Raw genomic sequence first — 19,623 nt, 5'->3', positions numbered from 1 at the left:
CTCTATAAATAAGTAATAGGAGTGGTGTCTCCGACAGCCGTTCTGTATAAACAAACCTCACAGAACAGCAATGTTCTCGGAGCGGATCCCAGCAGACTCGGCAGATTCATTTTTCATATTGCTGGGCTGGAACCCAACTCAACAGCCAGCAGCCCGGCCACTGCAGCAAAAGCCCCTCTCTGCTCTGCGGTGGATCCTGCTCCCACTGTGGGCTGGATCCTGCTCTCCTCCTGCTGGGGGCTGGATCCTGCTCTCACTGCCTGGGGGCTGGGGTGGGGGTACATCTTCAGATCACTCCAGGTCTACACACATTTGCTTCCTTCAGGCCTGATCTGTTCCCTTTTCAGAGCCAGACTAGAGGGGGTGGGGAGGAGAAGGAGGAACTGCAGGAAGGAGAGAGCAAGCATAAGCAGAGGGGTAAGGGAGGAAGGCAAAGAAGGAGGGGGAAGGAAAGAAAGATGAAGGGAGATGGAGGGAAAAGGAAGCATGAGCAAAGGCAGCCAGCTCTGGCAAGGGCCCTGCTGTCCCACATGGCACCCACACACCCCGCTGCACCTGGAGGCATGCCTTACCCTGCTGCACCTGGAAGGATGCCCTACCCCGCTGCACGGGCATGCCGGGCCCTGGTCGTTCAAACACCCCACTGGGTTCTCCTCGGATGCAGCCGCTGCCTCCATCAACCCCATTGAGAGAGCGAAGGGTCCAGAGGCTGAGCGCACACGCTGTGCTCCTGAGGGGGTGGCACTTTTTCGGTAGGTCCTATACCAGCCCAAACCTGTGCACGTTCCCGGAGAGGCCTCTGGCATCTAACCCCAGAAGCCTGCTGAAATGATGACTTGTAAAACTCAACTGCTCCCGTGACACGCACCCAGGCCAGGAGCCAGCCCCGCCACTGCTCATCGCAGCCGGGGCTCCCCCCAGCCAGCACTGCCAACGCTCCCCTGCTTGGCCCAGTCCTGGACTCGCCCTAGCTCTGAGGATGTCCCTCCATCCTGCTTGTGGCTCCTGCTGTACAGCGCCACGGGTCTGATCCTAGAAACATAGCAGCAGGAGGAGATCCCCACGGACCACTGCGTGATCTGGTGCTGAGCAGAGCAGCTTCCCCAGGTGAGCTGGAGCCAACGACAGAGCTCGCAGGTTTCCCCGCACGGCTTTGCCAATCTGCTTCTGTCCTGGCCTACAAACCCCTTCTTATTCCCATCCTCGGCCTCTTCCAAGCACAGACTGATGGTGCCTTCAGCCAGACGCAGACTACACAGCTTCCCTGGCACTGCTCTGCCAGAGCACCTCCACCCCGGCCTGGTACGCTCGCCAGCTCTGCCCGCTCTGGGCTGCTCTCCCAAGCGGAGGTGCTGGGGCAGTCCCAGGCTTAGCAGCGTTTTTCTGACGGGCCTGAACAGAGCCAGGAAGCTGAGCCTGGAGCACTTGCTTCACTCGTGATAGTAACTGGCCTCAGCTCGCTGAAGCCACTAGAAGAAACCCACCCAGCTTTCCAGCAAGGAAAGCATTGCTCTCTGCCATGCCCATGCCCACCCCTGCCCCTTTCCTGCAGCCGTGAAGCCTGGAGCCCTGCCAGTGGGGACAGCATCTCATTGCTTTTCAGAAGCTGGCCTAGGAGCCGAGCAGGTCTGAAGCCAACTGCTCACAAGCTCCTCCCAGCCCACTCAATACTGCAAGCTTTCCCACACAATGCATCAAACACGGGGAAGTCCTGACCTAGCCAAGGTCACTGGCAAATTGATTCAGGAAGCTTAAGATCTTCAAAACCGCCCCAAGTGCCTAAACCAAATAAAGGAGAGAAAGGGAAAACAGGAAGCACTGAGGGATTAGAGGCAACTCGGTGCTGCCTTTCAAAGGGGACAGGCCTGCCGCATCCCTGGCTGGCAGGTCCAGGACAAGTACAGGGCAGAGGGGTCACCCTGGTAGGGAGCGTGTCCAGATGACACCAGAGCGGGGGGAGCCGCTGCTAGCTGGGCTGGACTTGGGAAGGGAAAGGGGTTGACACGTCTTCCTTGCCTGGCCTGGTGCCTGCCAATTACTCCACTGCAGTAGCAGGTTTACCCTGCCTGGCACAGGAGAGGACACGGTCTCGCTGGGGTGTGGATGCAGCCATGCTCTGTGGCTCCCATGAGCAGGGTGGAGAGGAGGCGTGTGATACAGCAAGGGGCCTGTGAAAACAGCACACGTGTCACGCAGGGTTTTGCTGACATCATCATGTGCGCGCAGCAACCTTGCTGCTAAAGATCATCAGTGCCAACCCAGATACAACCATTAGGGGATGCATCGTGGGATGCCCCTGCACTGGGTTTGCTGGCAGCCTGGGTCACAATCCTAGACTGAAATTCATGACTTGGGCTCTAGTGAGATCTATCTGTCCACCTGGCTGGCTGGCTAGCTAGCTTCCACCTAAAGCTTTTCTATAAGTTCATCACTGAAATACTTCAGAGTTCAGAATGGGTGAAGCCAAGCCCCAGATCCAGACTTCTCCCCAGTTTGGGGAACATTTGTAGCCAGCGGTGAGCTTCATGCCCCTAGACCTGCTGCTAGAAAGACCTGACTCAGAACTCCAAATCAAGGGACCCTGCGCTGGATTCTCCTCCGGAGCTGGATCAGGATGTCACACCTGGGATCCTCCCTTGTTCCCATGATGGCACACAATCTACAATCTCTGGACTCGGGATTGCAGTGTTGCCGACATGACAGCCCTCCTCCCTGCCCCAGCCCCTCTACCTGGCAGGGGCACCAGAAGCAGCCAGGAGATGCCTAGCCCATGCACAATCCCACGCTGCCACTTCCACTGCTACAGTTGCCTGTGTTAGATTAAAATCCCAGGGGTCTGCCTTCCCCCTGCTACAGTCATGCCTTCATTTGCGGTACAGCCCTATGCAGGACTCCTGGGTTCATTTCCCATCTCTGCCACTGACCTACTGTGTGAGCTTTGGCAAGTCACTTCCTGCCCCTGTTTCTCCTCCTAACCTTTGAGTTAGACAGTTTTTAAGACAGGGTCTGTGTGTATCCAGTGCCCGGCACAAAGCAACTTCTAAGTGCGATTTTCATATTAATAACAGCACGCTGCCGCATGCTAGGAACAGCTATAAGCTAGGTCATCCTGTTACCCTTTTCTAAGCAGCGTGCTCATAAGTCGTCAGCGAGAGGCTGCAATGTACCGTGAACGGTGCTGCACAGGAGTTATGAGGAACCACGTGGCCTGTCGGTACTTGGTTTTTATGCATCAAACCTCAGCTTCGCTGAAATCAATGGCACAATTCCATCTGTCTTCAGTGGGGGCTGGGTCACCCTCCGGCCCTTTCCAGACAAGCGAAGCTCTCTCTCGTACCCTGTCCTTGCTCCCTTCTTTCCAGCCAGTACAATCTGAACAGAGCACTTGCATTTCTGCCAGGCACCATATGGCAAATGTCCCTCTCCTATGCCGTTTACAGAGGGATTTGGCAGTGTGCACCCACACCCCGAGGAAAGACACACACGTGTATTTGGTCAGATCATTAGTTACCCAAAAGAAAGAGCAACCCCTTTGCAAATACTGGTGATCTGTGCTGAACAAAAGTATTCAAAAGCTCTTTTCCCATCGCTCAGGCAGCTCTGTGACTTGCTAATTCACGAAGTATTTGCAAATATTCTTTGCCAGGGGGTGAATAATATATTTTTGACTAATTTATTCTCACTCTAAGAACGGATTTAATAAAAGAGAAAGTAGGGGGGAACCACCCACTGCAATATCTTTAAAAATCAGATGTAGCTGCCACAAACAGGACCTGCCATAACACAATGGGATGGTGCATGCCCGGAGTCCTGACCAGACAGCACAGACTTGACCACGGTCGAATCTCTTCTCGGTGTGATCATATCTCTGAATTCATTGGGTTTGCACTGTTTGCTTTGGGCTAATTGCAACAGCTCTGTATTTCTGGGTGCTTTATTATACTCTCAAACTGCATGTAAGCATTGTTATGTGTGTGGGAATGCATGCATACGTGTGTTGGGATGTGCGTGTGCATGTGTGTGCATGTGCGTGCACAGCCTCTGCATGTGCCTGTAACAGACACATTCAAAATATTGTGAAAGTCGTCAGTTCCCTTGCTTTCTCGATGATAAATATTTGTGCCCTGGCTGTTTGGTGCATCGTGTACAGCCTGCATATGAGGAAACACGCTCTTTTCCATATGGAAGGGCTGCACAGACTTTTGGCACAGACGCCCTGGCGAAGACATCAGGCACGCTCAGGACAAGAGGCTTGGCACATTGTACCCGGCAGATTGGTGCCATCTGCCTTGCTTTTCTCCAAGCATTAGGCTGGTGAGTGGAGATAGCTGGCTGCGGGGAAAGCTACAGATGGGCTGGCTGAGAGAGGAGTTCCCTCCCTTTGTCCTTCCTCTGCCACCTAGGGAGAGCCCCAAGGGTCCTGGATCTCTGAGATGAGGACAATGAGGGGAAGAGAAAAGGAGCTTCACACACAGCACAGTCCCTTCAAGCATCAGGGGAAACTCCAGGAAACAAGGCAGCAATGGCTAGTGGATGTCACACTGGGAGCCAGGACAGTCAGGCTCTGTCCTCACCTCCCACCTGACTTGCTCGCATTGTGTCTCCTTCTCCTCCTGCCCTTGGTCTCTTCCACCTCTCAGTTCCTGGGCAGGGCTGTCCCTCGCTGTGCGTGCGAGCAGTGCCCAGCACAAAGCGCAGAGTTCCTCCTCCCTTGGCTCCACCTTTTCCGTTCCACCTTCAGCCAGACCAGCCTGGAAAGCTCACCCCGAGGAAAGACGACAGCAAGGCATTAGAAGGGAAGCAGTTTGGCTCCTTTGGTACCCTGCTTTCCGAATCTCCGCTATCGCATTGCAGTGGGATGGGCTTTCTGCGCGCAACAGAAGCACAGCTGCAGAGTTTTGCAGAGGGACCAGCATCCGCTCCATGGGGCACAGAACTCCAGATGGTTTTCTTCTTCAAAGTGTTTGCGCCCAAATCCAGTTCAATGAAATAATTCATTCCAGTCTGTGTTTTATCTATGGCCCATGGAGATGAGCACAGGGATGCAGGACTGGTCCCTTCCCTTGCAGCCATGGAGCCAGAGCCCAGTCCAGGTGGGCAGTGGAATTCAGTTCCAGTTCTTCTCTCAGGACAGCTTCCCAGCCCATGGCTTTTGGGTAACACAAATAGACAGGAGAGCTTCCCAGTATCCAACAATACCCTGGAGAAACATCCCAGGGAAAGCTGCTTCTGTAGGGATGGGGGATTCTTTCCCTTCCCTGTGCATGGGGACATTGCTGGACTGTTGAGGGATGCTCATGCCTGCTTGCTTCGGCAGGGTAGCTGGGGACAGCAGGACTCTGGAGGGTGATCTGGCCCCGGCTGCCTGCTCTGTTGCAAGCTGCTGTGTGGGTGCAGACTGGCTCTTGGTGCTGCATTACTCTGCCTCCTGCTTCTTCCTACAAGGTGCTCTTGACTTGGGTGCTGGGCTCAGGCTTCAGTTTGCAGCAATGCCCTGCTTTTCTCTGGGGGAGCGCGACCTGGCTCATACACACTGAGGCTCCCCCAACCCTGAGCATGGCCCTTCTCTGCTGGACTTCTCTCTCCCTTCCCGCACTGGCTCCATTCACCCCATGGAGGGTGGGAGTTTCCAGCCCCAAAGACCGCACGTGCTCTGCCCTCCCTGCCTGCTCTGCCCTGCACTACCACCAAAGTGCTGACCAAGCAGTTCCCAGGCTGCTCTAAACCAGCCCTGGATTTAGAGATGCTGCAGAGACCAGGAGGGCTGGGACTGAGTGAGGGGGAGGAGATAGCCCTTGCCTGGGTCACCCAATGTGCCCTGAGTTTAACCAGCCCCATCCCTGCTATGTCATTGGCACATGAGGGTCACTCCACAGAGGCTGATACCTGCTTCAATGCCAAGCTACCATCTCTGCCTTGTTCCAACCAGCCCTTTAGTCTGCACTGCCCTGAAACCTCTTGCGACTGGCCCCAGCACATGGGAGTCAGGGATTTACTGCTACTGGGCATGAACATTTTTATGCAGGGGGGAGGCGGGGGAAGTGGGGCTCCAAGTTCATTGCCACGTGACTGAGGAGCAAAACAAAGTCCCTGACACACACCAGCAAAGCAGTGGGATTGTGCCTGTGTTGCTATAGGAATCCAGGCTGAACACCTGCTCATTTGGCAAGCACAGGCGGCGGAGTGGGGGAGAGACAGCTAAGGAGAGGGAGGGTATCGAGAGAAAACAAGGACAGGAGGCAGCTGCCAGGGGAAGCAGGAATCGGACGTGTGGTTCAAGAGTCTAGGTCCGTGAGATCCTCTAGCAGCGGAGGTGTCAGAGCTTGGGATAACCCAGCTTGCTGCGGGGGCATCTGGAAACAGGGCTGGGCTGGGTGGACAGACCAGACCTTCACAGAAACACCGATCTCAGGAGGTCGCTGGTCCAGTGCCCGGTGACCTCCTATCAAGTTAACTCATGTCACTGAATGTGGCACTTCTATGAGGAAGCTCACAGAGCTCGAGGTTCCCCACAAACACACAGAGCAGGCACTGCTTGAGGGAAGCTCACAGCACTACTAGTTCTTCACCAGCACACGGGGCAGGCAGTGCTGGGGCCCTGTCTGGATTCCAGCGGGGTGGGGGCAGACTGGCTCCTGCCAGCCCCTGGCTCTCCCCAGCCCCACAGCTCCACCGGGGAGCTGCTGCCCACACCTCACTCTTGCTCCAGCTCCTGCCTGGCATCGCTACCTGCTCTACAGTAGCCTGGCATTTCCACTGCTCTCTCCCCACCTTTTATTTGGGGGAAGGGGTGGCGGGCAGGGATGGGGGAGGAGGGTCTCCCCCCAAACTGACTCGAGTCAGCAATAAGCAGCACTAGAGGAATCTTTCTTTAATGCTCAGGAGGTCCCGGCACAATTGATCTGGGAGATTGATTACCATTATACTGCAATGCTTTTGACTTTCATCGGCGACCTCCCTGCCTCCCCTCCTCCCCCAGCGCTCCCAGCCCAGGGCTGCAGAGCGCGGCCCCCTCCCCCACTGCAGTGGAGCCAGCCCAGCCCTGCACCTGGGCTGTGCAGCCCTGGCACCTCCTCAGAGACAGGTGGGTTTGGGTGGGAGGACGTGGGCTGGCTCCAGCCCCAGCATTGCTGATGGGCCAGTGTGTGCTGGGAGCACTGGGAAGGAGTGGGGGTATGTAAGGGGACAGACAGGGCTGGAGGCATATGTGGGGGAGTGAAAGCTGGACCTGGCTGTAGGAGCTGGGGTCCTGGAGCCGGACAGCCAGAGTTCTGCTCCCACCACTGCAGTGTGCTGCCTCTGTCTCCCACCACCTTTAACACTTCATCCCTGAGAAGGGGCATCCTTGACCAAGCTGGCTGCAGCAGCGATGCCCTGGATGAGGTGCCAGCCCCCCTCTCTGGCCTGCTGAGTGCCCTCAGTGAGAAGCAGCTCACACTTAGGACTGGGCAGCAAGGAGGAGGGGCTGTGCCATGCTTTGACTTGGCCAGGGCTGCTGGGGGAAGCAGAAGCTCGCGGTGCTCAGCAGGGTGCTGAGGGCCAGGCCAAGGGGGTAAGTGCAAAGACGGGGCAGGTGCCCAAGGACCCACCCATGCTTTCTGTTGTGGAACGGGCATGGGCTGGCTCCGTGCCACAGCTGGGATCAGCCCAGGGCCCTGCCCTGCCGCCCCCGGAAATCCTATCTACACAGCCGCGGCCAGGCTGCAGTGGAAGGGGGAGGCTGGGACGGTGGGTAAGGGGTCACTCACCGTGGAGGCACATCAGGGAGGTTGAGCAATGGGACTCTCTGCTCAGGGCCCAGAGCCCCAGCGCTCCAGGGCTGTTTTCTCCCTGTGCTCAGGAAAGGGCCAGAAGGCAGAGCACGGGCTTCCCCATGGCACACTCCCAGGACCCAGCCCTGCTACCCCAGTCCTAGGCTCTCCAGCACCACAGCCGCACTGGTGCCCTGAGGCTCAGCCCACAGCCACCTGCCATCCCAGCCCCAGGTCCCAGCCTCCCCAGGACGGCTGGCAACCACATCTCCCAGTTCACACAGTCCCCGTGTCCACCCTGCATCGCCTGCCAGCTCAGTGCAGCCAGAGGAGCAGCACTTGCCCTGTAACCAGACACCAACAAGCTCCAGTAACTGGAGCTCCTTGATGTTGGGAGCAGAGCGGGGTGACGGAGCAGCTGGGGCACCAATCTGCTACTGGCTCCATCCACATCCCCATCCCAGCCAATGTCACTCAAAGAGGCTGAGCTCCTTGTCCGATGCGCTATTTCCCAGTAGGGTGAATCTGCCTGATAAGGTGGAGGCGCTCCCTCCAGATCCTGGGGCCCCTTCCCCTATTCATGGCCATGCCTCCTCCTCTCCCCCTTCCACCTGATGCCATCTGGGGGAAGACCAGGCCTTCAGCCCAGAGGCTGCTCCAGCTTCCCCCACGGTCAGGTTATGGGAGAGCGGCTGGGAGCCACCCCTTCCAAGTGGGCTTTGACCCCTGGCCTCCCACTCCCACTATAAATCTCGGCGCTGATGAACGCATTAATGGCGGGTGCCCAGTGCTTATTAATTCCAGATGCCCTTGAAGGCAGCTCCACAGTGGGGGCTTCCCCTGCCTCCCGCCCCTGCCTTTCCATTGACCACCTCAGCAGGAGTCATAAACCACAGAGACTCGCTCTCCTCGGCTGCCGAGGCCCCTGCAAGATAATGTGTAATAAAATCAATCCGCTCTGCAGAACGGCTTATTTATGGCATTACTCCCACACCAGGAGGAAGAGCCAGCACCTCCGTGGAGCCCCAGCTCTGGGACACACGGGGCAGTGCCTGTGCTTGTGGTGCCAGCCTGGTGATGCCCAGGACCGATGGCAGACCAGGACCCTTCCCCTTGTCCCTGCTGTCAAGTGGGGGGACAGGGGGTGGCAGGTTGTGCTGTGGTCCACTCATGCCCTGCATGTGAGCCTGCAGTCAGCACCGTACCTAGACTCCTGGTGGCCTTGGGCGAACTTTTAGTATTGGGCCCCCCTTTGCCAGAGATAATGATAATAATAATTTAAAAATGACTATTTTTGGCCCCCTTTCTGTCCGGACCCAAGGCAGCCGCCCGGTTCACCCATGCTTGTGTCCATCCCTGCCTGCAGCCTTGCCTCTTCTCCAGTGCTGGGGCAGAGCCTGTGCTGAAAGGCGAACGTGGGGCAGGAACCAGGGTTTCTCTGTCTCATTGGGGTCTGCAGAGGTGCCTTTCCACGGGCTGAGGGAGGAACCAAAGGAATCAGCATCTTGGTGGAAGGACTCTGGTGCCCAGGGAGGAGGGGGAATGGCACTTATGCCCAGAGCTCATGCGTGTGGGCGAGAGGCACTTGAGACCTGAGCCGGGGCTGAGGCCCCGAGGAAAGCAGCAGCAGAGTCCACCATTGCCAGGCTGCATCCTGGTGACCTGGTCCCAACTGGGAGGCCCAGTGGACCTTTGAAGCTCCAACCAAGGCGCTCGCCTTTCCTTGGCTGCCAAACAGACAGACACCAGGCCTGCATCTGGAGTGGCGGGCGATGCCAGGAGCTGGGCAGCAGCAGTCACTGGGTGGCTGCCCTGCATAAAAGTGGCCTGTTTGTGCCACAAGGAAAACACTTTTGCACAACTGATAGAGGCAGCAGCAAAACCTGCTTTGCCCACCCCCTACCCTGGCTGCTCTAGGACAGCTGCTGAGGCAGAGGCCTGGGAGGAAGCGGCACATCAGAGTTCAGAGCTCCTCCAGCAGGACAGGGCAATGCTGTCTGGATGCCTGTGTCCAGTGCAGGGAGCCCAGGCTCCTCACTTCTATCCGCAGGTCTGGGAAAGCCATGCAGTCAAGCGGTCAGAGCAGGAAAGACTGGGAATCTGGACACCTGGGCTTTATCCCCACCTCTGTCACCAATTCCCTGGGCGGCTTTGGAGAGATCGCTTCATGAAGGCTGGGTCCCCCCTTCTCCAAAGTCCCAGAGGAGTTTGGCACTGAGGTCTGGTTCAAGCCTATCTCTCTGCTTCCCTACTCTGTGCTTCAGTGACTCTATCTGTAAAATGGGGTGACATCTGCTCTGCACATGTGAGGCTGCAATGGGGCTTGTGTGGTGCTTTGGGGCTCTCCGATGAAAGGGGCATGGCAAGCACGTGGATAAGAGCTGCTGCAGTGCTAGGCTGGGGGAAAGGAACCCCCAATGGCTATGGCTGCTCCCCAGACAGTGGTAGGGGGTGCGGGTGACAAGAAGCAGGGGCAAGCTGAGCTGTGTCTCTGTGCTACAGTGATGAAGGAGGCCTGGGTGCACATCCAGAGGGCTGCTGGGACTCCCCATAGCATTTAGGCCATGTTGGCACCTGGGCACACAGAGAGGAGGCAGAGGGCATGCACTCATCCCCACGTCCAATCCTTCTCCCTGCACATCCTGAATCCCAACCCTGAAGCCCTGAGAAAGGCCCCGTCCAGAGTGGGGATTCTGCTATGCACCTGCCGGGGACGTGGCTGATAAAGGGGGACGAGGATCAGCACCGAGGCAGGGAGAGGTGCTGGGGAGGACAATTTAAGGGGCACTGAGGGTGGGAAGACAGGGGCTGGGGAAGGGTGAGGGTGGCATTGGGGTTGGGGCAGCAGGCAGGAGGGCTGAGAGGGTGAAGGACCCAGGGATGGGTGGAATGGGCCATGAAGGTGCAGGCATCTGTGTCCTTCTTCCCATATCTCCCGCTCCTCAGTTTCCAGAGCAGCGGCTGGGAAATTGTGCTGACACCAGAGAAGTGCTCGCGCTGCTCAGCCCGTTATCAGCAGGGCTGGGAGTGGGGGGCGGGGGGAGCTGCTCAGACATGCTCCAGACTGATAAAGTGGGGAGACAACGGAGGCTGCATCTTAACGAGGCTTCTCCCAGCAGCACTGCCCGTCGTGCCCCAGAATCTGGGCAGGTCTTGACCCTTCAGCTCCAGCAGGTCCTGGGGGAAACTTCCTTCTCTCCCCATCCCAGGGCCCCAATTCTCCTGTTCTGGGTCCTACATTGCGGGGTCTGGGGCCCTGGTCCCTCCCGGTGTGTGTGTGTGAGAGAGAGAGAGAGATTAGATGTGTGAACCTGGGCATGCACATGTGTGTGAGATAGTGTGTGTGACTCAATGGGCAAGAATGAGCGTGAAAGAGGAATGTGTGGGGGTGTGACAGAGACAGTCTGCTCCAGAGGGTGAGCGGGAATGCGCGCGAGAGTCTGTGTGTGCGACAGACAGCGGGACCGGCCGTGTGTGCCAGACCGTGTGTGTCTGAGCATGGAGAGAGTGATTGCGGGTTGTGGGGCAGAGGAAGTGGGAGAACGTGAGTAGCATTCGGGGGGAGGCCACGGAGGGTGGAGGCTCCGAGGAACTTGGTGACCCAGAGTATACTTTATGGGATGTTTCCTCCTGGGGGAGGGGGAGATAAATCTGGTTGGGTTCATGAAACAACAGGAGCTCAGGGCACTCGCAGCCTCCTCCCGGCCCCTTAGTGGCATCTCCACTCCCCTCCCCATTCAGCAGGACTGCACGGGGCCCCAGCGCTGAAATAACACCACGGTGCATGGCTCAGGACTAAGGGCATCTGCAGGGCTGCAGGGGGGTGTCCAAGCATGGCTGCAGGTCAGGGCTGAGGGGCACGGGCAGACATGGGCACATGTGTGAGGAGCCGGGGACTTGGAGCAGCAGGGCTTTGTGTCCGGACAGAGAGGTGCTGGCACATGCGAGGCCTGGGGTGGCAGCTGGGGGCTGGGGCAGGGGTGGGCACTGGAGCATTGCACAGTGCCTGCTCTCAGCATGCCTGACTCTACTGATTGGTTTTGATCCAAGGACAGGAATCTGGGAGGTGTTGCCAGAGGATCGAAACGCACTGGCAGCCTGGCGCTGAGGAAGCCTGCAAGCCTCTCGCCCACACTCCGACTGGCTCCAGCTTCCCTATGCAGCCTTGTGCTTTTACGAGCATAAAAATTTCAACGTACCCTCAAAATAAACAGAGCAGATGAAAGCTGGCACAGCCCCGACTGCTCCGCCTGCCAGGTGGGGGCTGGGAACTACAGGACCACGGGACAGGCAGCGAGGGGCCACGGAGGCAATGATCCCATGCTGGGAGGTGGGATCTGGAAGGAGACGGCCCTGTGGGCTGGGCGGTGGGAGACCGGTGAGGTGGCTTGGCAATCTGGCTGATTTAGACAGGGCTAATCCTGCTCTGAGCAGGGGGCTGGACTAGTGACCTCCTGAGATCCCTTCCAGCCCATTTTTCCTGTGATCCTATGCCAGGACTGAGCTCCCAGATTACTAGCAAGAAGGATTTGATACCGCTACAGAAGCTCTGTGTTAAACGCCTCCCTAGCACACACACAGCGCCTGCTCCCCAGGACCGCCCCAGCCCCAGGGAGCTGATTTTCAGAGCAGAGTTTCAACTCAAGGAGATTGCCAGGTTCAGGTCCATGCTCCCGTCAGAGCCCAAGTCAAATGCACACACCTGACACCAAGCCCCCACGTGTGCAATGCTAGAACCTGCTCCCAGGGGCATGAGAGAGAGTTGCCAGCAGCCACACACGGGCCTCTTGCCTCACCTCCGTGGCTGCACGGTGGGAAGGTTGTGCTGCCTGGAGCAGACTGACAGACTTACGGCTGCACAGAGCAGGGGCAGGAGCTAGAGCTGGAGAGCCCTGGGGCACAAGGGTCCCTTGCTCCCTGCACCTAGCCCCAAAGCACTCAACCGCCCACCTAGGCTGCCTGCACCGATCCTGCCAGCGCTCATAGCCCAAAGCCAGGATCCTGCATTCAGGGTGTCTGGCGTGTCCCAAGGATGTGCAAGGGCCGGGGCAGCAGATGGGGTCAGGACTCTTGGGTCTCTCTGAGCACAACCATTTTTTAGTGGCTACAGCACAAAACAGGGTGCCCCCTTCCCCCCCATGGGTCTTGCTTTGGCTCTGCCCTGCCTTGCACAGTGACCTTGCATGAGGGTCTCAATGTTGTCAGGCCTCAGTTTCTCCTCCCATGACACCAGGCTAGTGACACATGTGCATTGCAAAGCACGTGCTGAGGCTCAGTTCATCAGCGCTCCGGGATCCTCCTTGGAGCCGCAGGGCAGGAGGGCATGGGATTATTTTTTAGATCAAATGCCACATCCGTTTAATCTCCGACCTGGCCTCTGTCAGGGGATTATATCCCTGGCCTTTGAAGGGGAAAAGAGCTCACAATGCAAAAAGACTTCCCCTCGCCAGCTTCCAGGCTCCCAAGCATCCTCGCTTCCCTGCGGGCTCTGCTAGCTCAGATGCTGGGCTTCACAGGGTGAGATGGGGGCAGCCCCAGCGCTGCAGGCACTTCAGACAGGTGGCTGCTCCAGGGCACTGGCCTGCTAACTACTCTGGGGCAGGGCTCCTGGACTCTAGCCTGGATCACTGCCCGCACAGGGGGCAGCCCCTGGGCCAGGCACTGTCTCCACGGTGGGAGAAGAGGGCCCCGGACTAGGGGCCCTCATCATGATGGTGCCCACGTCATTTCAGACCGCGTGGGAACGCCCCGAGTCCCGCTGCTCCAGAACGGCTCCCGGGGAGAAGCGTTTTACTCTGGAATAAGAGCGGCCGCATGGGGAGCGATTCACCTCCCCGTGCAGGGAAGCCCCCCCCGGTGTTTGCAGAATCAAGGCCTTTGATTAAAGACAAGAGGACGCATCTCCCGTGACTCTGGAGTAGATCTGGAAAACTCCAGCTCAGCCAGCGATGCCGCTTTGTCCTGGGGCTGGAGACCAGGCCCCGGCGCTGCCATCTCCGCTGCTGAAACGGGATTCCTCTTTGGCCCAGCCTGGGTGTGCCCGGGGCCAGAGGCATTTGGGTCTTTATTAAGGCAACAAATGCATCGAACCGGAGGGAAGAAGTGTGCTAGAGAGGCTGCCCGGTCTGCCTTAAACCGGGGAGAGGAGCCACCTTAAGGGCTGCTCCTCTCCTCCTAGAGAAAGTGACAAGTTAAGAAGCCTTATCAGCTGAGTATTTACAGCCCAGGGTTTGTTACCAATTAGACAGATCAGGTGACTCCAAGGCTGCCTCCAGGACCCAGACGTCTGGGGTCAAGGTCGGGAGGCTGTGGGTGAGGAGGAGGGCTCAGCCCAGCCAGCCACGCGCAGCCAGAAACCAGCTAGCCTGGGAGCCGCCAGCGCTCGGGGCTGGGGGACTGTCCCTGCCCGGCTGGCACTGGGACCCAGCTTCCCAGCGTGACGGCCTCTCCCCTGCTGGGCCCGCAGCCCTTTGGCACGGCCCTCTGACACGGCAGCTGCTTTGCCAGCTCCAGCTCAGCCCGGTTCTGGCCACGATCCTGCTCTCCGCCAAAGGGGAGGGTAGAAACACGCACGTGCACAAACACGCTCCTGGGCGACGAGTCCGAGTTGCTAGCAGGGCCTTGCTCTCTCCGGGAAGGCCCAGGCTAGCCTCGTGGGGCTGACCCCTGATGCCCAGTGGGGCAGACTCAGGCCCTGGGTCCCTCCTGCTCCACGAGGCCTCTCCTACGCTGGTTTTCTGGTCTGTTCCTTGAGGTCCCTCCTGGAAATGCAGACGGGTCCTCCTGCCTCCGGCCCGTCTCCCCTTTCTCATGCTTCCGCATTCGGGGCTGGCTCCCCCCATGCATCTGCAGTCCCAGCCCCTCTCAGGCTGCAGGAGCTGATGCAAGAAAAGGAGCTGAATGCTGATGCCTATGGGTCCCGGGAAACGGCCTGGGAGTCACAGGCACCACCAAAGCGTGCCCGGTCTCAGAGCCAGGGGCATGGCCTGGCTCAGCACCCACCCCTGGGGTCACTCTCAAAGGACCTGGCTGTCACTCGAGCCAGCCTGACCTGCTGAGCCTAGAGCGTGCAGCGAGGGCCTGGAGGAGGTGCAGAGGCAGCATGCTGTCACCTCCTGTCCCTGTGATCCAGTTTCCCACATTTGTGGTACTTTCCCAGGGAAAGTCTGGGTGCAGTCTGGGGAGGGAAGGGGAATCCATCCTGCCCTGCCCACAGACCCCCGCTGCCACGCAGTCCCATTTGCAGCAGGAGAACGCAGGCCTTGGGCACGCCAAGCCCTTGCAGAGCAGAGCTACACAGCTTGACAGGGTCCCTCCAAAAATATGCACTACAGCCCCCACGGTGCCACCCCTCACCAACCAACTGCACCGGCCAGGCTCGGCATGCAATGCCATGCTCTGCTCTGTAACCGCAAGGATAGTCTGAAAAGCCCTTCTGCACCCAGACCAGGATTTTGGAGACCAGCGAGGGGCCGCAGAGCGAGAGAACCACAGGGATGATCTGAGTCCTCCAGCCTCAGCACAGAGCCCACTGTGGATTCATCGTGGCCCAGAGACGCTATGGATGCCACGAGAGCCTTCCTGAGGCTGCACTGCAGATCCCAGTGCCCCTCAGGCTTACGAGGGCCACTTATACTCCCAATGGTGGCCCTGCCCTGTGCTAGCCTTGCTCCTTGCTGGCTTGGTTGCAGGAGCAGCAGCCCTTCAGAGGAGAGGGTGAAGATTCGGGGTGGGAGAAATGACAGGGCAAATCAAACCTCCCCATGGGGCAGAAACATCTTTTCCAATTTCCTTGCTTCCATGTGATTTATGGCTTTGTTAGACCCTCTTCACTGGAGTCACAGCCATTGAGGTGCCCCGCTCAGTGTCATTCTCTCTTCTTGGGCCAGGCAGATGGAGAAGCAATCCTGAGCCTGGCCTCTCCCTGCCCAGTGGCAGTGAGGGAAGGATCCAGCAGCGCCAGGGCCTGCATGAGGAGGGAGGACTGCAGTGGAGGTATCAGCCGCCCCTGGACCTGCTTGTTCTGATGTGCAAGTGTGACCCTCTAGTCCTGGTACCAGGTACAGCCACCAGCCTGTAGTGAAAGAAGTCTGGGCCAGCAACTATAGGGCCAGAGCTCTCTGCCTCGGGGAAGAAGGCTCCCTAAGGGAAACCACAGTTATACCAGGAATCCCAGAGCGACTGGTTGAAACTCTCTGGTCTCAGCATCCGCTGGCTGAAAGAAACCTAACAGAGAACACCCTGGCCTGGAGCAGTTGGGGGACAGCACGCCTCTCCTGTGACACCCCCATCCCTCCGCATGCTCTTTCAGCCCCCTGCCAAGGGCCCAGAGAGGAGCTCAAGCAGGGGTCCTGGAGATCCTGCTAGTGCCGGAGCTGGAGGGAGACGGCGTGTGCGTCAGAGTGATGTGGAGTGTGAATTACACAGGGCGGCGGTGAGCTAGATAATGTGAGACCTTTTATTGGACCAACAAATCATGTCTAGCACTCAAGCTTTCAGGCCAAAAAAGGCCCTTTCCTCCAAGAGCTACACCTGCAAGTCCTGTCTTGGCCCAAAACTCATGCACTAGAAATGATTTGTTGGAGAGACGCGAGCCAGCGCGTTATCGCCCAGGGATGGGACCTGTCTGCATAAAATAAGAACTGACCTGATCTGCTGCTTGAAACACTGGCTCTGGCTCCTTTCACATGTGGGAAGGCAGCATGGGCTAGTGGCAGCTTTGCTGCTGACCTGCTGCTTGACCTTGGGCACATTACTTCCTCCCCTCCCCATGCCTCAGTTTCCCCTCCTGTCACCTTGTTACGTATACTGTGAGCTCCTTGGGGCAGGCCCAATCTGCTATTTTGTTAAATCAGTCCAATCTGCCCACCTAGGTCAGACTCCCCTCTGTGCCAGTGCAGAGAGGCCCTGATCTCAGTGTGGATCTCCAGGAACCATGGGACTGTCAGTAGTAACAGCATTCAGAGCAGCAGTCACCCTCTCCTCACCCCAGCACATCCAGACTTGCTCCTGTTCCTGCTACATAGCCAGGAGACACAAAAAGCCAGGACCTGAGGCAGCGTCCACCCTGGTGCAGCTCCCTGGGGTGAGGCTAGCTTGTCCCCTGCAGGTTATCCTTCAGTCTACATTCAAACACCTACAGCATCCATTACTTCCTTGAGGAGAATAGTCCACTACCCACAAAGCCTGGCTACCTGACCACCCCTGTCCTGGTTTCACCTGATCTCTGCTGGATCAGGGGACACAGAAGCCACGTCTGCTTGGTAGCAGGGCCGGCCTGTCACTGTGCCACCCTTCCCCATCCGTGACCCCACGGAGGCACAGGGAGTGCTGCCAGGCCCAGGATGCCCATTCCCTCCAGCACATTTCCCATGCGGCAATGCAGACCCCCTAGCACTGGGATGCCATGTCTGCTTGGCACTGCATCCAGGAGCCTGGGAAACATGGCAGCAATAGAAGCAGACCCTGGGGGGGGGTAGGAGGGGGGCAGGAGTCTCACTGGTGGTTTGGGAACTAACTTGTCTGTGGTGCAGACTGCAGACGAGTTCTTTAAAGACCCAGTTTCAAGTCTCTCTATCCCCAAATACCCAAAGCAGCGCAACAACCAACATGATCCAGTGTGTCTCTAACACTCCCACACCCCCCCACCCCACCCCACCGCACCCCATGCCATGGTGCTCCACAGGATGCAAACACACAGAGCCCCGGCACCCACGCGCTCGGGGCAAAGTCGTCGGGGACAAACCCCACTGGCAGCCAGCATCTATTCCAGGTGGGCACAAGATGGCACCCTTGGGCTGAGGTTTTCTCTGTGCTAACATGGGGAGCAGGGGTCGGGACCAGGGGGACCCCATAAAGAAGAGGCATAGGAATGGCGGAGGAATTTGGCAGCTGGCAGGGAACTGGGTGGGGGCACTGGTGCCAGGGGAGAGAATTTGATGCGTGCTGGGTTTGGCTATGCAGGTAAAAGGAAAAGGCTGGATGTCAGTGCACAGCTGGGGTGAGCTCAAGGCAGGGAAGAACCAGAACTAGATTTGTGGTCCTTTGGGATGGACTCTGAGAACAGCCAGGTGAGTTTATGTGCCCCGTGGAAGAGACCATGGGTGCCGCACTGGGAAGAGCAGGAGCCTGAACTGGACCCCCGTTTCCCCACAGAATGGGCTCTGGATATGTCCTCTGGCAACGTAAGAGGCAGAGCTGGATTTCAGTGCCCACCTGGAACGGACCTCTGCACCCATCCTCCTCCCCTCTGTCCAGATCTCCTCAGGAGAAAACCACAGCACCAGCTCTCACAGGGTCTCAGACCACAAAGAAGACGCCACCGGGCCAGGCCAGGCCGTGCGCAGCACCTACCTCTCTCGCGGACAAAGTACGCCAGGTAGAGGTCGAGCTCCTTGACAGAGACGCTGATGTGGTGGGGCTGGACGCACAGGATGGGGTTGGTGCACTGTGTGGACTTGACCAGGCGCTCCCCATCCGTGCTCTCCAGAGGGATCCCTTTGAAAAGGATGACCATGACCAGATCCAGACGCCACACCTTGTCTGCCTGGCGCAGGCAGTCGATGCGGCGCATCTTGCCCTTCTGATCAGGGTTGGAGAGGACGCAGCAGGAGGGCTTCTTGCCCGTGATGGAGAGCACAAAGTCCTCGCGACACTCGGGCCGGATGTCTTTGCGCAGCTTGGCCAGCAGCCGGGATGCCCACTTCTGCTTGACCTCGGGCTTCTCATTGAGCAGCTCGTCCTTCACTGCCCTCTCCTCATCCTTTGTCATCCTCTTCTCGTGCTTCTTGAAGTACTTGCGCTTGCGGGCCTGCAGGTTGAACCACGTGTAGGCGAAGGCCCGGACATGGGGGAGCAGCGCCTCGATGAATGGGTGGAATTCATCCTGCGGGGAAAGCAGAGACACGCCATTAGGACAGACAGCATGGGCATGGCAGGACACGCAGACGCCCAGAGCGCCCCGAATGTGACACTCTCATGAGGCCAATGCTCCAGTAGAAGCATAGCCTCATGAGCAGAGCAGAGCAAGGTGGGGAGGAAGGACTCCTGGGTCCTATGGCCAGACACGTAAAAGCTTAGGGGACCCAGAGCTGGGATTCATGCGTTGTCTCCCAGCCCTGCATAGGGAATGGGGTTTAGTGCTCAAAAAAAGGGTGGCTCCAGGTTCTGCTCCCACCCCAAAGCAGGCTACAAGAGCCCAGGGTTTGGGGTACAAGTCATAGGTGGGGAGTGGAGGTGGCCGCTGGGGATCCCCCCAGGAGTGTGATGTGAGCAGCTTGTTGAGCAAACAAGGGCCCATGGCTGTGTTTAACAGACAAACCTAGCCTCTGTGGTCCAGCCAAACGCGCAGAGAGGGGCTGGTTGGGGTCACGCAGCGCTACCGAGTACGTGTGCTTCCCTGGGGAAAAGGATGCCTGCTCCCAGCCCTGCCCGCTCACTCCCAAGGGAAGGCCTCCTGCCTTCGCAGCAGCCTATGGCCTTGGGGGCTCAGGGATGTGTGCCTGGAGTCTGCCCTCCAGCCCCCGCCCCACTGCCGCAAAGGCACAGGAGGACACAGCCTTTGCAGTAGCCCCAGCACGAGTGGCTGGAGTTTGCTCATAAATCCTGCAGGCTCTAACTCTCCAGGCCGGCTTGGGCGTAATGGAGCTGATCGGGCCAGGGAGGGAGAGGCGTTACGTAACCTGTGCTGTGTCTGCAGTAACCTAACCCTCTCCCCTTCCCACCCACGCTCTAGAATCCATTCCCAACGGGCACAGGAATCCAGGCTGAGATTTCACGGAGGCTGTGCCGGGTGAAGAGCATCCCTTGATGCAACCTGTGTTAGTGCCAAGTGAGGAGAGGAGAGGAGCCACAGGCAGCTCCTCTCCCTCCA

General features: G+C 58.2%; 1 protein-coding gene and 1 long non-coding RNA gene across 8 annotated transcripts in view; one reads left to right on the top strand and one right to left on the bottom strand.

Annotated features, from left to right (window-relative positions):
- Nucleotides 1-19,623, bottom strand: part of NFIC (nuclear factor I C) — a 196,666-nt gene that overhangs the window by 80,910 nt on the left and 96,133 nt on the right. For all 7 annotated transcript variants that reach the window (XM_019489924.2, XM_059720010.1, XM_059720011.1 and 4 more), the window contains one exon: nt 18,105-18,636. In XM_019489924.2, the coding sequence (XP_019345469.1) occupies nt 18,105-18,636 (532 nt within the window). The remainder of the gene's footprint in view (nt 1-18,104; nt 18,637-19,623) is intronic.
- Nucleotides 11,080-11,980, top strand: LOC109283711 (uncharacterized). Its single transcript, XR_002090983.2, has 2 exons — nt 11,080-11,295; nt 11,802-11,980. It is a non-coding gene; the product is annotated as an uncharacterized LOC109283711 (long non-coding RNA).

Source organism: Alligator mississippiensis, chromosome 16, assembly GCF_030867095.1.
Source record: "Alligator mississippiensis isolate rAllMis1 chromosome 16, rAllMis1, whole genome shotgun sequence".
In the NCBI taxonomy this organism is placed as follows: Eukaryota; Metazoa; Chordata; order Crocodylia; family Alligatoridae; genus Alligator; species Alligator mississippiensis.
Note: the sequence above shows the minus strand (reverse complement) of the source record. Positions and strands in the feature narration are given on the sequence as shown.